The following is a 17,681-nucleotide window of genomic DNA, read 5'->3' on the forward strand; positions in this document are numbered from 1 at the left end:
GGCAGGGACGGCCGGGGAGGGCGGGCAGTCCGTCTGTCAGCTGAGCGGGGCCGCTGCTGCCATGGGCTCGCCGTGAGGGGTGAGCGGGGACGGGGACCCTGAGGCCGGCCCAGAGCGGGGGGCGGCGGTGGCCATGGCCGGGCTCGCCCGGTGACTCGGCGGATCCGGGGTGGGCCTGCGGGGAAGGAAGGGCAAGGCGGGGAAAGGCCGTTCTGCGGCTCCCGGGGGTCGGTCTGGCCCGGGGACGGAGCGGCCGTGCCTGGGCAGCGGCGGGTGCAGGCGCCGCAGCCTCCCCAGCACCGCGGCGGGGTATGCAGGAGAACGGGAAAAGGGGACAAGAAAGCGAAAATGAAAGTTAAAAATCAGCGGAAACGAGCTCTCGGCGTGAAAGGCGGCGCCGGGGCGCCGACAGGGCCGGGCGGGCGGCGGGGCCCGAGTGCTGTCTGGGCGGGGAAGGGAGTGGGCGAGGCGGGAGTCTCGTTTCGTTCCCAGAGGAGTGTGCTCCTAAGGAAGGGTTGGTTAACCCGAAAGACGTCTTGGGGATCACGTGTTTTAGGCCCATGGGAGATTAACATAAACTCACGGATACTCTGGTGTAGCGGGGTTTGAGCGATTGAAGTTGCCTGTGTGCTGTGACAAGGCATGTGGCTTGCATGTGTTAATAAAATGAATGTGTGATCATGCGTTCTTTATAATTGGGCAAGAAATTGAAAGTTTTCTCTTGGCAAACCTTGTAACAGCTGCTTCAGAGATGTCCAGCAAGTTGAAGGGCCGTCCTGCTGAAAATGGAGAGCATTCCAAGAGTAAAATGGAAAATGGAGTGGACAGCATGGCTGCCCCAGCCCTTAACACCTACACCCCGGAAGAGATGGTGCAGCAGATGAAAGAACTAATCACTGAGAACAATGAGTTAAAAGGTGAATGTGCACGTGAGCTGGTCTTAAAATTCAAGAGCCCTGAGTCTCTTCTGAAGAGCTTGTTTTGTCCTATGAGTATGAATTCTGTGCTTGTTTGCCCTTGCTGGGTAGCATTCGCTGTATAAACCACTCTGCACGTGACAATGCCAGTTTGATAAGACACATCAATAGGATATTTGGTAGCTCACATCAAATTGAGTTGATGTGATAGATTAAGGGGAGAACAGCCCAAGGCAAGGGGGACTTACTTGCTCTGGAGTTTTATATATAAGTGGTATAGCACCCTGTACTTTAGAAGGTGACGTGAAAAATCTCTTCCTATGATGTGCTATTTGCTCATCAACCTCTGAAAGATGTTTTTGGTTTGTATTGTAGAACTGTTGGCTCCATCACAAATATTTTGCCAAAGCTGTATTAGGAGGGGTGGGTACTGTACCTTCCATACTTCAAAAAGGAGTGGTGGCTATGGTAGGGTACATCTGGGAGAAACCAGCAGACTTTCCTGAAAATTCCTAATGATTTGAGTCCTTCGTGTGAGATAGATTTACTTCTGGATCTGGACTTTAGGTGTCAGTTACTTGCTTTTCTTTGAATGGTTAGAGCAAAACCCAGGGAAACTGAGAATTTTCTGTATAGAAGACAGAGGTATCTCACTATTTATATGACAGCAGAGCATGGAGTCGCATATCTCCTGTATTGTGATTTTACACTGGTGTTTAAATTCTTCCTGAATCATTTTTGGACCTGGTCCAAGTTCTCTGTCTCACGGGAATCTAGTAGGAAAGTTGTTTGTAGAAGTACCTCTGGTATTTTGCTAAAAGGTCTTACAGAAGACCTAAGACAGTAAATGTGTTCTGGGACATATTTACTGCTGCTGTAACCCATAACTTGCAGAATCATTCTCCAGACTATATATATATATATATATATATATATATATATAAGCTGAAGGATTTATGGGAAGTTTATCATATGACACCAGGATTTAGTGGAAGTTACTGGAAAGTACAAGTATCAAGGATTTTTAAGCAACCAGCTTTGAATTGCTTGCTTTAAAAAAAGCATGTCTAAAATAATTTCATTGATTCTGCCTAAAAATCTTGTAAGCATTTTGCAATAGTAAGACTGATATTGTTACATACTGACTTTGTTACTTACAGCGAACTGACTCAGCTGCAAGTTGTTTGGTATATTTTTTCAATGCTTGCAATCGAATCTTAACCAAATGTTGGGGAGGAGCGTTGTTGGGCACATTTGAGATATTTGATTTAATAGCATCTGTTTCCATGCAGTAATTTACCAGTCTAGGATGTTTTCCCTGCCTGATGTTTTCTCAGTAGTTTCAGTAGCTCAGTTCAGTTTCATTTGGGCTGATCACATAAACACCACACACAGCAAGATACCAAGTATCTCTCAGCAGGATACCAAGTATCTCTTGTGAACAATCCTTCTGGCTTCTTGGTCTAGGAAAAAGTCAAGTCAGTGACTGTGGGCATGTGATCTCAGCAGTGGATTTCAAGCTATTTATTATAGTGTTAACAGACTATGATAAGTTTAGTTTTGGCTTGGTATCTAAGGTACGCCAGACAGAAGCTCACATTTCATACCCAATTATTGCCAACCCATTTGATGCCGAAGAATGCTGAGCTCAGTATAGTGGAAATCTGCTGTTTCATGGACAGAGGATTAATGTGATTCAATGTCTTCTCTCTGGCTACCATTTAGAAGCCATGAAGTTGCACAACCAAGCTATGAAGGACCGATATGAGGAACTTTCCACCTGGAGAGAGAAGCAGAAAGAAGAACGAGAATTTTATGAGTTAAAGTTTAAGGAGGCAAAGCAGTGCTTGCAGGCCAAGTGCATTGAAAATGAACAGCTACAGCAGCAACTTCAGAGCTTAAAGGAAAGAGAAGAAGGAGCTGAAATGGTAAATAAGGAATTGGTTAGATTGACATGCTTTTGAATTGAAAGTCTGGAGCATTCACCCCTTCTGTGGTTCAGGGATTCATCACACTGGGATGGTTTTGAGATTTGTTAAAATCTCCATTTTTATCCTTAGCTCTAAGAAATGGTCTTGACCTGACTTACCTTATAAAGTGAGGCCTTTCAGAGTAGTAGTAACAGAAAATTATGGCACACCTGAGAAAATTCACTTTTTTGTTAACATTTAGTAAACAATAATAATTCAACTTTTTTACATAATAAATAAGAACTAGCATTTCTTGCTAATTTTTCATTTATTCTTGGATATCTCTTTATCCATTCCATTACTAGTTAGATTATCTGTCTCTCATGATCATTTAATTGCTTTTTGTATTATGTTTCCAGAGAGAAGTTGACATGTAAACAAGCAAAAATAATTACATGCCATCTATTTTTCTTTGTATCAGTCTTCTTTTATGAAAGCTCTTTTACTGAGGTCAGATTAGACCTGTGCTTCTGCTGTTCCATTTGAGTCTGACTGAGCATTCTCTCTGTGTCCTGCCTTTGGCTCTGTTACACATCATTTCTAATGTTGCAGGTGGTTGCACAGTAGCCAGGCAACATTTTGCAGGTGGTTCTGAAGCCATCTGTGGGCAAAGCCGATCAAAACAAAACCTGCTTTGTGTCCCAAATGGTCATGTGAAAAGTTACTGAAGGAGTTCCATGCAGAGCCAAACTGATGCATTCTGGTGTCTGGTACTTCCAGGACCCATGTGGATTCTCTGTTGTCTGATGAAGGATGAGTGTATTAAATTTTTTCTCATCAGAGTCACTAGTACACTCTGCTTTCCTCCTGGATATTTTATGGAACTCTGTAAGAAATGTTTCAGCATGTAAATCAAAATTGACCAGTAAGCTCAGAACATGCAAGGGGGAGGAAAGTCATGTTTAAAAAGTGTGACTGTGTAAGTATTAATTACACAATCTTTACAAACTAAAAGTTGTGTTTCAGGATTGTCAAGAAAATTCAGGATTTCACAAATCGTTTAGAATTACATAAATCTGGAATATTTTTTAAGGGAAAGTAGAGGATTTATAATCCTTCTATCCGTTGTAGAACTTCTTGTACTTTGAATGCCTGAAGTATGCTGTTGCCAGAGTTTTCCAGCCTGCTTGAAAAATCTAAAATATCTCTTCTTCCCTGGAACTGGCTCTAAATGCATCTTCTTAGAGTGTAAGCATAAAATCAGGGGCAGCAGCAGGTCAGAGGGGCAGAGTGATATTGTGGGATGAGAGACACTGTCAACATATTTGGAGATTTGGCATAATCATAGCTTAGAATGTAATTCAGACTCCAGGAATTGTTCAGAATTTGCATTGATGGTATGTGGTGCAATAAAGGCATTATCAGGAGGTGGAGGCTCAGATTACAAAACGAGGAAGAAACAAACTCACAGGGACAGTTTCATAATGGGGAGCAGCATTTAAAGGAAAGGGAAAAATGAGTCTTGGTGGTTATGTAGAGGCTTAAGAGAAAGTTTTGAGTAACCTGGAGAAATGGAAAAGGCAGAAGGCAAAGGAGATGGTTGTGTTTGGAAGGAGAGAAGTTTGGGGAGAATCTCTGAGGAACAGAGACTTCTTATGAAGGTCAAGGAATTGGGAAGATTTATACATGGAAATAGGGTACAAAGAAGCTAGATGGTGGGGAAAGGCTAAGAATGGGGTGTGTGGGAAAGCTCACTGCCCAGTGGTCTTTTCTCCCTTGAATCTTGGTTAGATTTGGGAAAAGAGGAATAGGGATATGGATGAAAAAATGCAATAATTCTGGAGGTTGACTGATACCCTGTGTGGTAGCAAAAGGCATAGATTCAGGCAAAAATTTGCATCCCAATTATCTGTGCATTCAGAGAACCATTCCCATATTTTCCAGCAGTGGGATGCCCAGTGTTTGATTAACTTGATTTCACAGTTTAGACTTCTTGCTCTTGAGTGAACCAAAACATAATTTAGGGGTTGAACTGTGGGGTTTTCAGGCAAGCCTGAACAGAAAAGAAGGGATGTAGGACACTGTTATGTTCAGGCTGTGTGCTCCTTGGCTGGTGATCCCTTTTGGTCAGCTAATGCAGGATGTGTTTATCCCAGGAGGGCAGCCTGGCTCCCGAGAAGGAAGTGAGGCAGCTGAAGTCCCAGGTGCAGCGGCTCCAGGCTGAGAAGGCAGATCTGCTCGCCATCATCTCGGAGCTTCAGGTCAAGCTGAACATCTCAGCAGAGGATTCCTTTGTGGAGATTGGGATGAATGTAAGTAAAAGGAACAAAGTAACCTGCAGCCAGTTGCAAGCCTAAATAATTCTGTCATTCTTTGGTCTTTTATATAAGTTACTTGCCATAGAGCACTTGTGGATTACAAGGTAGTGTAAAGGTGGTAAAGGACCTGGAATTAATTTTTGTCCTTCGACTTTAAAGTTCTAAGTAAATTAATTTCATAACCTCTATTGCACTAGTTAAAAATGTTAAGTCTTGTCTTAGCTGGAATTTCTGGGAACATCAGTACCATGTTTGGTTAAGGGGCAACACCTGTGCACAGATGGAGCCTTTTCTTTTGAGAATGGGGCTTACTTCCTACTGACAGATAAGTAGAGATGCAGGCAAACAAAACTTAAGTGCAGAACTCTAGAGAGTATTCCCTAGAGGCATAAAAATGTATTTTTTTTACTCTTCTTGTATCTGGAAAATCTTCACAGGCAAACTGAAATGTGAAAATTCAGGCCTCTGCTATCCCTCTATTCCTTATATCCTCTCTCTGGAAAGTAGATGTGCAACAAGAAATTTAAAAAATGTAATTAAAATTTGTTTGGACTTGTCAGAGAAAATTCAGGGGTACATTTTCCTTTGGGCTACAAAGATCAAGGAGTGGGGTTTGTAGTGGGAAAGAAGATTGGTTCTTTTAGGAGGCTGGAGAGTGATTTCTAGGCTTATATTGAAAGTCACCTGCAGTGCCATTGACTTGCTGTGTGGTGCTCAGTCATCTCCACAGGGGAGAGTGGCTGTGGAAGTTGCTTATGAATGGAGAAGGGTAGATCTCGTTGTTCCTATTCTCTAATCAAGCTGGAGGAGATACAGGGAAAGGCATGTGAAGTATTTGAATTAAGAATTTCCAAACATGACGATAATCTGTAGGAGGTTTTTTTATTTATCTGTATTGCCATGATAGCAATTCTCCCTGTTTTTCTTCATTCCTTAACTCAAATAAATAAAACCCTGTCCTGCTTAGTCCAAATACTGAGCTAATAGTGGTTTTTTCTCTCCTAGGAAGGGGAAATAAGTAGAACTGCAAAGGAACATCAAGAGAATAGTGGTGAAATGCCCAGTAATGTTGCTGTCTACATGTACGTAGGTTCCTGTGTGATATGTGTGGTTCAGACTTCTGCCTTGGGTTTTGGGTTCAATGTAAGGGAACTTCTTTCTATGAGGAATGCACTAGAAAATCATCTTTGGCTTTGCACCCCTCCATTGCAGTAGCTCTACCTACCTAGCATGTGGTAAGGCCTTCAGCTCTCTGACATTTTTCCTTCCAATTTTCACTAGCTGATAAGAGGGAGTGCATATTCTGGCCAGTTGGCCAGGCATTTAGGGACATTCTGACTTGCCAGCTCTTCAAGCTTTTAAGGGAGGCCAAACAGAAATGACAAAGATAGAGGCTGCAGAGATTTCTTCCCTCCTAATCATTGGAGACCATCTAATAGAGTATCTGTCCTCTGCTCCATTATATTGATATTGGTAAGAGTCAGAGGTCCTGTAGTCTTTCAGATCTGACCCTGCTTGTGTGTGGTTGGTATGAAATGTATCCATGATGGGGTAGACACACAGTGGAATATAGTCCTTGCTTTTCAGGTTACTGGGTTGAAGATACCAGCATTCTGTTCAGGTTACTTCTCAAAATTTGATCTTTACATCAGCTCCAGGACACAAGGGACTTTCTTGCCCCTGGCTGAACCTTTACTCCTCATGGACATAGATATCTGATACTGTTCAACTTTCCATTTTGGATACTGCCCAGTTTAGCAGCTAGATGGTTTTGGCTGAACTCTTATTTACTTTGTGCCTTTGCTTTTGAAAGGGAAGGATATGGAAAATGCTAAGGATATAGCAGGCCAGAAAGGTGTGCTCCATGTTGTCACTGCAAGGGAGAACAGTGCTTTAGTGCAATATCATAGAAATTTGTCCTTCAGCATGCAGATAAGAAGTTGAAGGAGGGAAAAAAAAAAGGGTGTTACAGTTGTGGACAAAGCTGAGAGAGCTGCTGACCACAGGCCGAGCTGCAAGTATTAAGCTTGTTGTTAGCTATGGCTTGTGAGAACACTGATTATGAGCAGATATTCCCTGTGGAACTTGCTTAACTTTGGGGGAGAATCTGGGCCATATCTACAAGAACAGGGTGCATACGTACCTCTTAAAGTATTTCCAGTGTCACCACGTGTCTTTGTCCAGCGCTGAAACTTTAGATGGATGCTGTTAACAGGTTCAAAGAAATGTGATCCACTCAGGATGGATTTATTTCTGTAAGGGTAGAACTGCACTAAAAATCCCCTGATAAAAGTTATTTACTTAAAATATCCTGGCTGAACACTGTCTTTTGGGTATTGAATTTTGCTCACCAGAGGTTTCTATCTCTCAGAAGCACACAGAAGACTCTTTGCTTTGCTTTCCTTTCTGAACTACAAAAGCAGAATTTTTAACACATGCTGTTTTACAGATGAGACTCTGAAATGTACAGTCTAACTTGCCTATCTTCCATACAGTTTGGGGATTTTGACTTTCTGTCTTGATGGCCATAAAAATGGATATAATGGAATACAGTATTTTATCATGTGCCTTATTTTTTGGAGCTTTGTATTTGTTTGGTTCAATTTACAGTAGCATAATATGATTTTGAAAAGAGCTGTGAAATGTGAGGAGAGAGAAACATTAAAGAAATTTTTTTCTGCAAAAAAAAGTGATTTCTGATGACCATTTTTAGTGGGATATGCTTTGTTCTCCCTAAAGGGGTGAGGCAAAGATAAGAAATATTCTGTACTTTATTGCCAAAAAATGTTTTTCGTAGAAATAGACAGCAGCATTTTACATAAAGGGCTGCAGAATAGGTCAGAATAAGTGCATTGGGTTGTGTATTGACATTACTGCTTTTGCTTTCCTTGCTTAAGTGCTATATGATTCCCTCAGCTGGAAGGGGACTGCCTGTGCCCTTCATTTGCCTAGGGGCTGGGACTACTGGTCTTGGCTCTTGGCAACTGGGAATGAGCCCTTTGCTCAGAACACTGAGGCACTGGTTTCCAGCACTGTGGGAAATGGTGGCCTCTCAGACTGGATCCCAGCATTAGGGTTAAGGGAGTGCTCTGCTAAAGGGCTAGCTGCTGTTATTTACATCTGGTTTGGTTTGAAGCAGGAGCAAATCTGCAGATGAATCTAAGAATTTGGAGTCTGAGGAGCTAACTGTGAGCCAGCTGCTCTGCTGCCTTAGAAATGAAACTCATAAGAGGGAAAATCTTGAGAAGGAACTGCAGGATCACAAAGAAAGGTATGAAGTAGGTGCACTGTAACATTTGGAGCTGTTTTCTTTCAGGGCTGCTGCAGTTACCAAGCTCTGAATGATCAGCAATAAGCTGAAATATCAGTGTGATTTGGATGGGGAATTTCCTGAGCACTAGGTTGTAATAACATTTTGTGGTTGTCTGTATAGGGATAAACCACAGTTCTCTTACATGGGCAAAAGAAATCTCTTTTATTATTATTTTGATTTCCTGAAGCACCACAGATCAAGGCAAATTGCCCATTTCCTCTTGGGTTTGAACTATCCCTGGGTTATTCAGAAAGATAGGGTGACTAGCTGGGGCTGTTCTCTCCATTCACTCCTCCACAGTTACTTGGTTTTGTATGAATCATCTCTGTGTGGGGCCTTAACCAAATCCCTATGTCTAAAACAGGATTATAGTCCTCTTCGTGATATTGGCAGGCTACATTTAGCAGTGTGTGAGCTTGCAAAAGCTCCTTAGAAATGTCTAAAATAAGTTTAATTCCAAACTTTTCTAAGAGAGAGAGTTTTCACAGTGAGACCTGTGTGAGAGTCTGTCTCAGCTCTGTTCTGTGGGTGTAAATCATCACGTCTATTCAGGAGTGGCAAATTGCCCAAGCAGTTCCAGATCCCCACTTCAGAGAGACAGAGTAAAACTTCCTGGACATTATCTACTAGATGAAAGGTTGGTGTCACAGTAATTGCTTCTATGTGGTCCTCCTAGAAGACATAATGAGCCATAACCAAACAATTCTTAGAAACCTCAGCCCCTGAAAATACCCCAGGAGAACAGAGGCAATATTAATCACTGGATTCAGTGAACAGAGTGACCTATTTCCAAAGAGTTGGTAGTTTTGGACTGTACCAAAGATCAATCCCTTTGGACTGAATGTCATGACCTTCATCACACCTGCAGACTTACGCATCCATTTTAATTAAATGTACACACACTGTCCTGTGTTCTTCAAGAACTTCCATGATTGTACAGGCCTTCCTGTATGTCTGTGCTTTCCATTCTGCCTTGTGGTTTTTTTGTGGCTGTGATGTTACAAAGAGAGTACATCACTTGTATGAAATCCTTGTATAGTCACAATCTCCCCTGAAACATAAGCCAAATCCATCATTATTGGCTCCTTCTCTTTTCCAGACTGTCCAAGCTGGAGGAGACCAGAAACTGCCTGGAGAGTGGGACACAAACTGAACAGGAAGAAGAGAGTTCAGAAGCTGTAAGTACCTGTCCTCACCAAGATACAACAGCAAACAGCTGACTTGTTGAGGTCACCAACCTCAGGGTCTAGATTTCCACTTGCAGTCAGGGAGCAAGGAGAAATTTTCCTGAATGGGTAATGGAATTGAACTTTGATGTATCTTAGAGGTGGTTCCAAATTACACCAGCCGCTGCAAAGGGGTGGGACTGGGGGCCAAGCATTTGGGAGGCTGGGCAAAACTGCAGTTATATCACATTGCCTTGGCCATGCCCAGAAAGCAGAGACAAATACAGTAATTTCTAGCTCCAGAAGTCATCTAGACTGTGTGAATTTCCTCACTGCTGCCTAGGTCAGCTTTTGGATCAGAATCCAGTGACAGCATACTGTAAAACAGACTTTAAATGTGGAGCTCATATGGCACCTGTTTTAGGTTTGTTCACGTTTTTAGTGGGATTACAATGGTGGGGCATAACTATCTTATATTGAGACACAGTTCCAGGCAAAAACTTAGTCCTCCTGTTTTTAATTAAGATTTAAAAGAATTCTGGGGTTGGGATTCATCTCCAGTCATATGCTTTAACTTCTGTGCCTGCAGCTGTAAACTTCTGTGTGAAGTGAGAGTGCAATCCCATAGCCTTGGAGGTCCATGCTGGTTTAGTGCAACTGCATAATACAGGCAAATAAGAGTGCTTGTATGTGAGGTGTGTGAGTTTCTGAAGTGCTGCATGAGACTTGGAAATGCTATGGGACCTGCTGGAGACCTGTGCCTTTTTGAAGGTCAGGACAAGTATTTTAGGGTTGGGTTGGTTAAACAAGACCAGTCTGTAGGTCAAGAGATGCCCTTTCTAGGGAAAGCAGTTGATGTCTCGGTTAATTAATGTTTTCCAGTGCTCTTATCTCCACTTTGCCTGAGTTACAGCCTGTGCCCAACAGGCTGTAACTCCTCGTTGAAGTGGATACTGAGGTCAGCACTTGTGCTTGCGCTGGCAGCCATTTCCATGTACACTGTTGTGTTTTTTCAGAGGCTCTTGTCACCAGAGCTCATGTTAACTGCCTCTGTGGTAAAATGTAGATCTTTAGTGGAACAATGAGGGGGTGCAGTGTGGAATAATTGTAAAGTCTTGTAGATGAGGCCTTATTACTGAGTATAGACTGTGACTGTGCAAACTAACTTGGGCTGTTTTCTCTAGAGTGAGACTTCCTGCTTATCTTTCTTAAGCCCGTAACTTTACTATCTTGAACTGTCCATATGTAATTTTCATTATTTTTTCTCTGACAGGTTGGCAGTGAAGTAGAAACCCTGAATCTGCAAGTTTGTGCTCTGTTTAAGGAGCTTCAGGAAGCCCATGAGAAGTTAAAAGAAGCAGAATTGATTCAGAAGAAACTTCAAGAAAAGTAAGGCTCAGAAGAGCAAAAGTTCTGTCATGACATCCGTACATACTTGTATGACAACTCTCATCTTGGGAAGCTCACCGCTTCTACAAATATCAACTTAAATAACTGTTTCATAGAAGTGCTGTTAAAGAATGCTCCTTCTTTGTAAGTGGTGAAGTGCAGAAATATAGCAATTGTCATAAAAATCTGAACTGCCAACCTAGTTCTACAAATAGAACCTCAGTGCCTTGAATTATAAGATTAGGGTTTTATCCCCTCATGATGTAAAGAAAAATCTTTTCTGTTTTCTCCTTCACATAATCAATGTGGCTTTAGGGGAAAAAGCCAAGGGACTTGGTTATAACCTTTTCACATGAGCTGTCTGGGCTTTTGAAGAAAATTGTGTAGGTTATAAAAGTGGTTACAAGACCCTGAGTTTTTTGCTTAGTTTTCTGTCAAATTCCACTTCTTTGAGATTCATAATAGTAAGAAAGTAAGTGTTGGTTTCTGTAGCTTTGTTTTCTGATGGTTGTGTATAGACAGACTTTTGTCTTTCCATGTTCTTCGTCAAAATAAGCCCTTAAAGTGAACCATACAAGTACTTTTTTTGCTATATGCCTCATGGGAAATACCCATCAGGAGAGGGTGAGCAGAAGAGATCAACCTTTTCTTCTTTTCTATCAGGTGCCAGGTACTGGAAAGAAAAAGCGTGGCTGCTGCATCGGAATTGGAGGAGAAGCAGCAGCTAATATACACCATCAAGAAACTGGAACTTCAGGTGGAGAGCATGCAGGCAGAGGTCAAGCTGGAACAAGCCAAGACACATGAAGAAAAGTGAGTATGACTTGGTTTTGTATTCCAGGAAGGTATTGTCAGTGAAAAGGCGAAGTCCAAGGGAATCTGGCCAAAGGGGAATTGAATCTTTTGTGTCCTGCACGCTTTGAAACTGTGCTATGTTTGTTGATTATAAAGTAGAAGTCTGTATTCTTTCATCTACTGAACCCCTCACTTGGGAATACTTGAACTGTCAACTCTGACTTGTATCTTCCGTTAATCATCAAGTCAAAGGTGGAATAGAGCTGGGTGTAACATACAAGTGGAGGAAGCAGAGAAGTGACAACAGCTGTGCCACTGACTACCAGGGGTAAATGTGGACACATCCTGCAGGGCAGGGACAAGTCAGGTGGTGACAGTGCTGGGAAAGTGACATTAATGAAGAGGTCTGCAGTCCCTACAATATGTTTGCACTAGGAAAGTCAAGTGTGTGGTGAGGCTGAGGTAAAGAGAGACTGTTTGCTTTGGCTGCCTCCTCCCTTTCATGTGCAGTCCATGTATGGAGTGTGAAAATGTCAGTCCAAGCTGTTCAGAGGGGCCGAACTTCCTGAAGGACACCTCTTCAGCTGCTGCAGAAGCTGCTCATTATCTTTGGAGCCCATGTCTGGTTATTCTGATGAATTCTCCTTTACTTGAAGTCTGAGTCAAGACTTGGATGTCTTCCTAAGAGGGGTGTTATATTTTGAACAGAATTTGTGAGCTTCATATAAAAATACTGAATGATGGATTCTTCAATATGAAATGCAGATGATCACTAAGGACATTGGTTTGCACTCAATCCATGGGTAGAGCAGCACACAACTCATTGGAAGAGAGATGTTGAGACATGGAGCATGACTTTTTCTCACCAGAAATGCAGACTGATTTGTAAGGAGCTGGTAGAGGCTTTTTTTTTAAGTTCTAACATTATTTAGATTTCAAAGAATTTTTTCAAACCTTAATCTCTTTTCTTGTCATAAACAGGGCAAGGTACAATAACCTCCAAGATTCATATAGCAAAATCCTTCCAGAACTCACTGAGGCAATGAAAAAAATTGATGAAATGAAACTCAAAGAGGTAAACTCATCACAAGAAGAAATCATAATTAATTAGGAGTGAGGGGGAAGGGATGGGGGAACATCTTTAGGATCTGATTTGGGCAGGAAAAGACTGTCATCCCTTCTACATAATTACATGCAACATAACAGGACTGCTCTGATAAACATAGATCCTGTGCTGTCAGTTACAGAAAACTTTATCCACACATCAGTACTTCCATGGTGTTTTCTGGGTAAGATCTAATCTGCAGTGCAGTGCAGCATAGAGTCCAGTCCTTAGACAGCAGTGATAGATACATCAGTGTTCCTGCAGCATCATTTATAAAAACGCGGGAAGGTAAATCTCTAAACGTTTTTGTATTCTTACATAACATGCCTGTCTCAGTGAGGTTTTGTTAGGAACTGAACCACAATGGAACTGCCATATTGTTCTGTGTAATTTCAGAAATTAGGAAAAGGTCTTTTACAGTGTCCACTAGGGGCTTGTCTTTCAACTTGATACTGTGTAGTTTGAAAGCTCAAAACTAATTTTTTACATAAAGTATCAGTCACCACTGCTGTCTTAATCCAAGTTCCTTTGGTGACCAAAATGGGAACCTTTTCCTAGGACAGGAGGAATAAGAAGCAAACTTTCACTTTGAGAAGGGTCATATTCGGACTTCATCTCATAATCACAGTTCTTCTTTGCAGCTGGACAGAGTAGATAAAGCTGTTGTGGAACAACTGACTGCAAAGGTGGAGTTGGCAGAACAAGCCCTTGCTGCAAAGCAGCTCCAGATAGATGAGATGAAGCAGCTAATTGCTAAGCAAGAGGAGGACCTTGAAACTATGTCTGTGCTCCGTGCTCAGGTATCAGCTCTTCACAAACTGGCTACTTCCCCCACCCAATATTCAGAAATCACTCTGGAATGCTGAATACATTTTCTCAAGTTCAAAGCATATTAATTTTCTCAAGTTCAAGCATACTTGGCTTGCCTTGCAGATCCCTGCAGAGCCTTTACCCACTATATTCTAGGGCTCTGTAGGAGGAACTGTGTATGCTGGAGTCTGGCACAACAAACAGAAGTTGGGAGTAGATGTGTATTTAAAACCACTGGCTTAAGAATCACTGCATATGTTTTAGGAATGATTTTACTCAAACCAGCATGTGTTAAGTGACTAAAAAGGGTTTGCGTCACATTTAAGGCACAGACCTGGCATCTTGGCCTAGTTCCACTATCTGAACCACAGATTTGTCAGTGTAATCAGTCAAGTCACCTCCTCACTGCTTGTCTGTCTCATTTCTGCCTCTGTACAGCAGAGGCAATACCTGTGTCCCAGGTAAGATGCTGGGAGTATCTTTTACAGAGTGCAGAAACTCGTAGATCTCCTTCACCTTGTCAGAAGGGCAGGTCTTAGCTTTGCAGTGTGCGCATGTTTTGAGTAGATGCAGATTATGATACAGATTTGTCATTTTGACATATACAAATATGGTTCACTCAAAGTTAATTTTCAGTTTGATTCCATTTCTCTGATCAGATGGAGGTTTATTGTTCTGATTTCCATGCTGAGAGGGCAGCAAGAGAGAAGATCCATGAGGAGAAGGAGCAGTTGGCTGTCCAGCTGGCATACCTACTAAAAGAGCAGCAAAACTTTGAAGATCTTGGCCGGTGAGAACAGACTTTGGCTGAACTGCCTTTGCACTGTCGTGTTACTCTGTGTACTGGTGTTGACCAACATTGTCTTGTGAGCATCTCATTCTAAAGCCAAATAATTTTGCAGACATTTCTTGCTTAATTTGAATTTAAACGGGGAAGAAAAAAGTGAATTGGCTGACTTCTCAATTTTCTGGTAGAATCTCTGTAAAGTGTGTTAGTTCTTAGTTGGGTGCCTTAGTAAGTTTTCATTTCAGATGATTCATGCTTGGTAAATTCTCCCTGTGAGTTTCTTTGAGTTCTGGCGTCAATTTTAGCTCTGAATCTGCAGCTAACATTGCTGTGTATGTGCCAGGGATATCTGCTGCTTCTCCAGGAGGCAGTGCTGAGTACACAGTTCTGAGTACTGTGGTAATTGAATCAAGTTATATTTCACATTAACTGAATGTGAAACTGAGTCCTTTTTATGGTATAACTTGATTTTCTACTTAAAGCAAATTTGCAGTTATCCCTGAACAGCTGAGAGTCCTTGGAGCTTTCCAGAGAAGTGTGTCCTAGATCCCTAGGTGTGTGGCTGCCCAAATCCAGCTGCTGGTGTCAGTTGCATGACCCTGATTTCAGCAGACCTCTGGCATGATCTCACAAAGCAGTGGCATTTCTAGGTCCTGTTTCTGAGCAGCAGTTGTGAACTAAATGCATGACCAATTGACAGGAGTCTGTCTTCAGAGCCCTTGACTTGTTTATTATCCACAGAACCTCTCTGGCAGAGATGCAGAGTCGCCATGGAGCCAGGATGCCGGATCGGGAGCACTCACCTCACCTTGTCCAAAGAGGTACTGCAAGCATCTTTTCCTGCCCTCAGGGTCAGGTTCAGGTTAAACCAGCTTTGCTTGGCTGTAGACAGCTTCCCTGTGGTTATTCTGGCAGCTGGGTAGCTGCAGAGAACAAAATTGGGTAATATAATAGTTAATAATTTTTCTTCTCTGCTTGCAGGAACTAATAGTCAGGATTGGCCAGAGCAGCGGAATATTTCAATTTATTCATGTCCTAAATGTGAAGAAATTCTACCTGATTTGGACACACTGCAGATTCACGTTATGGACTGCATTAATTGAGTGATTCCCTCCAATTCTTTGTCTTCTGGAATTTTACCTGCCAAACACTTTGGGGTTTTTTTTCTTCTTGCTCAAATAATGCTCAACTCTTATGTCCTATGAAGGAGGTTTTCAGGGGTTTGCTTATTAATTCAAGGGGAAAAGGGTAAAACTCTTCCCCTGCCCTATAGTCACTAATCTTGTTGTAATCTGCTTTAGGGAAGGAGTTTTCATAGATTAACAACATGGATGTGCTACAGAACTCGCAGTGTGTCTGCTGCTATGAAACCTTTCAGGAACATTCCCCTGAAGTGCTCTGCTCTATGGCTACTCTGCAGAATGGGGCTGAATCACTGAAGTCAGAAGAGAGATGACATATTTGCTGATCAAATATATATATATATGTACACACACACACACATATATATATGTCTCAAATATATGTGAGCCTGTAAATACTTCATCTCTTATATACTGTATACCAGGAAAGTAATACACGAAAAAAAGCTGTTTGAGAAGATTTCAGCAAAATGGAATAGTGCTGTATTCATCGAGCATTTGAAGTGAACCCTGCTCTTTCTCCAGATGGCCATTTCACTGCTGCCCTTGTGACCATACTAATCTGATGTTAAATTTTTGATGGCTTATGTAACTTCTTGCTTTAGCCAGATGTGCATAAGGTTTAAAACAGATCAGCTAGGTCTGATACATGTAGCGCCTGGTGTACTCAAGTCACTTGGTTTTATAGAACTGTTAATTTTTATGATGTTGTCTTAATTTTTCTTTATTATAATAAGAGCATTTGAACTTGTACAGTATTGTGGTAGAAAGTACTGAGATGGATGTAACCTAATTTAAAAAGAGTATAGTGGATTTTCCCTATCAGAATAAATCTATTACAATTATAAACTTATCTGTGCCTGTGAATACTTGGGAGACTGAAACAGGATTGCAAATTCCTGTATCTGAAAAGCTTGTGTAGAAACAACTGTAGTGGATTAGTTCTATTCTTGTCCTCCCAGGTGTTTTTATCTCAACAAAAGGGAGACAATCCTTCTTTTGCCATTGTAATTCAAGCAATTTTTGTACTTTGCTTGTTGTTACTGTTGTTCTAATTATCACTTTTAGACTCTGGATTCTTATTTTCTGTTCTAGCTCATTTATAGCTTCATCCATAATTTCAGGTAACACAAGAGCTGACTGTTGTGAAGAGGTATTTGTCAGCCTCATTGCAACCTTCTTTATCAATTACAAGTAGTCCCAGCAGATGCAATCTCTTACTGGCTTTTAATTGGTTCTTTGTGACAGTAGGATTTATGGGCTGTTTTTACCCTAAATCCATTTTATTATGGGAGTTTTGTGACAGTTAAAGGATTCTGCAATGATTAAAATCTGATGGAAATGCTACTAGGTTAGGAGCAGACTAACAGAATGATAACAGAGCTGATTTCATCTGAGAAGTATTAACCTTAATGGAAACAGAAAATCCATGTGAAAGGCTGGAGAAGGAATAACTTATGCATTTGCCAAGCCAAAATGAATCATCTGAGGAGGTTTCATTGAGAGGGGATGTTAGCACAGGAGTGCTAACAGGAAAACATGGGCATTAGGTGAGATAGGTCTTCATAGAAAGATAAAAGAGCAGGTCTAATAGTACAAATTAGGAGAGGCAAGGAACTCCAAAGAATAAAGCCACAATACACTGAAACTGTTCATGCTACAGGGAAGATTATTTTTTGTCGTCATTACTAACTGCAGTCCAGCAATGAGCTTGTACATTCTCAGAAATGTTTTTCACAGAATTATAGTTGCACCAAAAAAAAAAGGACCAAGCTACAAAATTTTGTCCACTGCATGTGACAATAACTAGGATTGAATTTGGTGGTGTAACACAAGTGTTGACATTGTTTAGGTTATCCAGTTGGGGATGGCACCTGCTGTGACGGATCCCTGAGGCCACTCTGCCCAGACACGGGCAACCCTGCAGCTGAATGGCCTTACCCAGAGCCTGTATCAGGAATAAAGTGCCCAGCAGGGCCAGGGGTGTAATTCTTCCCTCTGTTGTGGGCACTGGTGTGGCCACAACTTG

At 41.7% G+C, this 17,681-nt stretch overlaps 1 protein-coding gene across 3 annotated transcripts; it reads left to right on the forward strand.

The window, feature by feature from the left end:
- On the forward strand, positions 1–16,505 carry OPTN (optineurin). Of its 3 annotated transcripts, none has more exons than XM_066182726.1 (14): positions 1–79; positions 741–917; positions 2,643–2,845; positions 4,984–5,139; positions 6,151–6,227; positions 8,282–8,416; positions 9,558–9,636; positions 10,898–11,013; positions 11,677–11,826; positions 12,790–12,883; positions 13,555–13,713; positions 14,383–14,513; positions 15,252–15,331; positions 15,492–16,505. In XM_066182726.1, the coding sequence occupies exons 2-14, from the start codon at positions 752–754 to the stop codon at positions 15,611–15,613; spliced, it is 1,668 nt and encodes a 555-aa protein (XP_066038823.1). In that variant the 5' UTR covers positions 1–79; positions 741–751; the 3' UTR covers positions 15,614–16,505. The 3 variants fall into 3 exon arrangements, with proteins under 3 accessions (XP_066038823.1, XP_066038825.1, XP_066038824.1); XM_066182728.1 differs by having other exon boundaries at positions 8,285–8,416; XM_066182727.1 differs by lacking the exon at positions 1–79 and adding an exon at positions 151–169.
- Positions 16,506–17,681: the final 1,176 nt, after the last annotated feature.

The sequence above is a fragment of the Chamaea fasciata genome, unplaced genomic scaffold, assembly GCF_029207755.1.
Source record: "Chamaea fasciata isolate MVZ Bird 193981 ecotype frontalis unplaced genomic scaffold, bChaFas1.0.hap1 SCAF_5, whole genome shotgun sequence".
In the NCBI taxonomy this organism is placed as follows: Eukaryota; Metazoa; Chordata; class Aves; order Passeriformes; family Sylviidae; genus Chamaea; species Chamaea fasciata.

Bases quoted from the DNA above. Each gene is read 5' to 3' on its own strand.
- OPTN (XM_066182726.1), top strand. From the start codon at position 752: ATGTCCAGCAAGTTGAAGGGCCGTCCTGCTGAAAATGGAGAGCATTCC. The intron at 9,637-10,897 runs GTAAGTACCTGT...TTTCTCTGACAG, and splicing joins AAGAAGAGAGTTCAGAAGCT to GTTGGCAGTGAAGTAGAAAC. The intron at 11,827-12,789 runs GTGAGTATGACT...TGTCATAAACAG, and splicing joins GCCAAGACACATGAAGAAAA to GGCAAGGTACAATAACCTCC.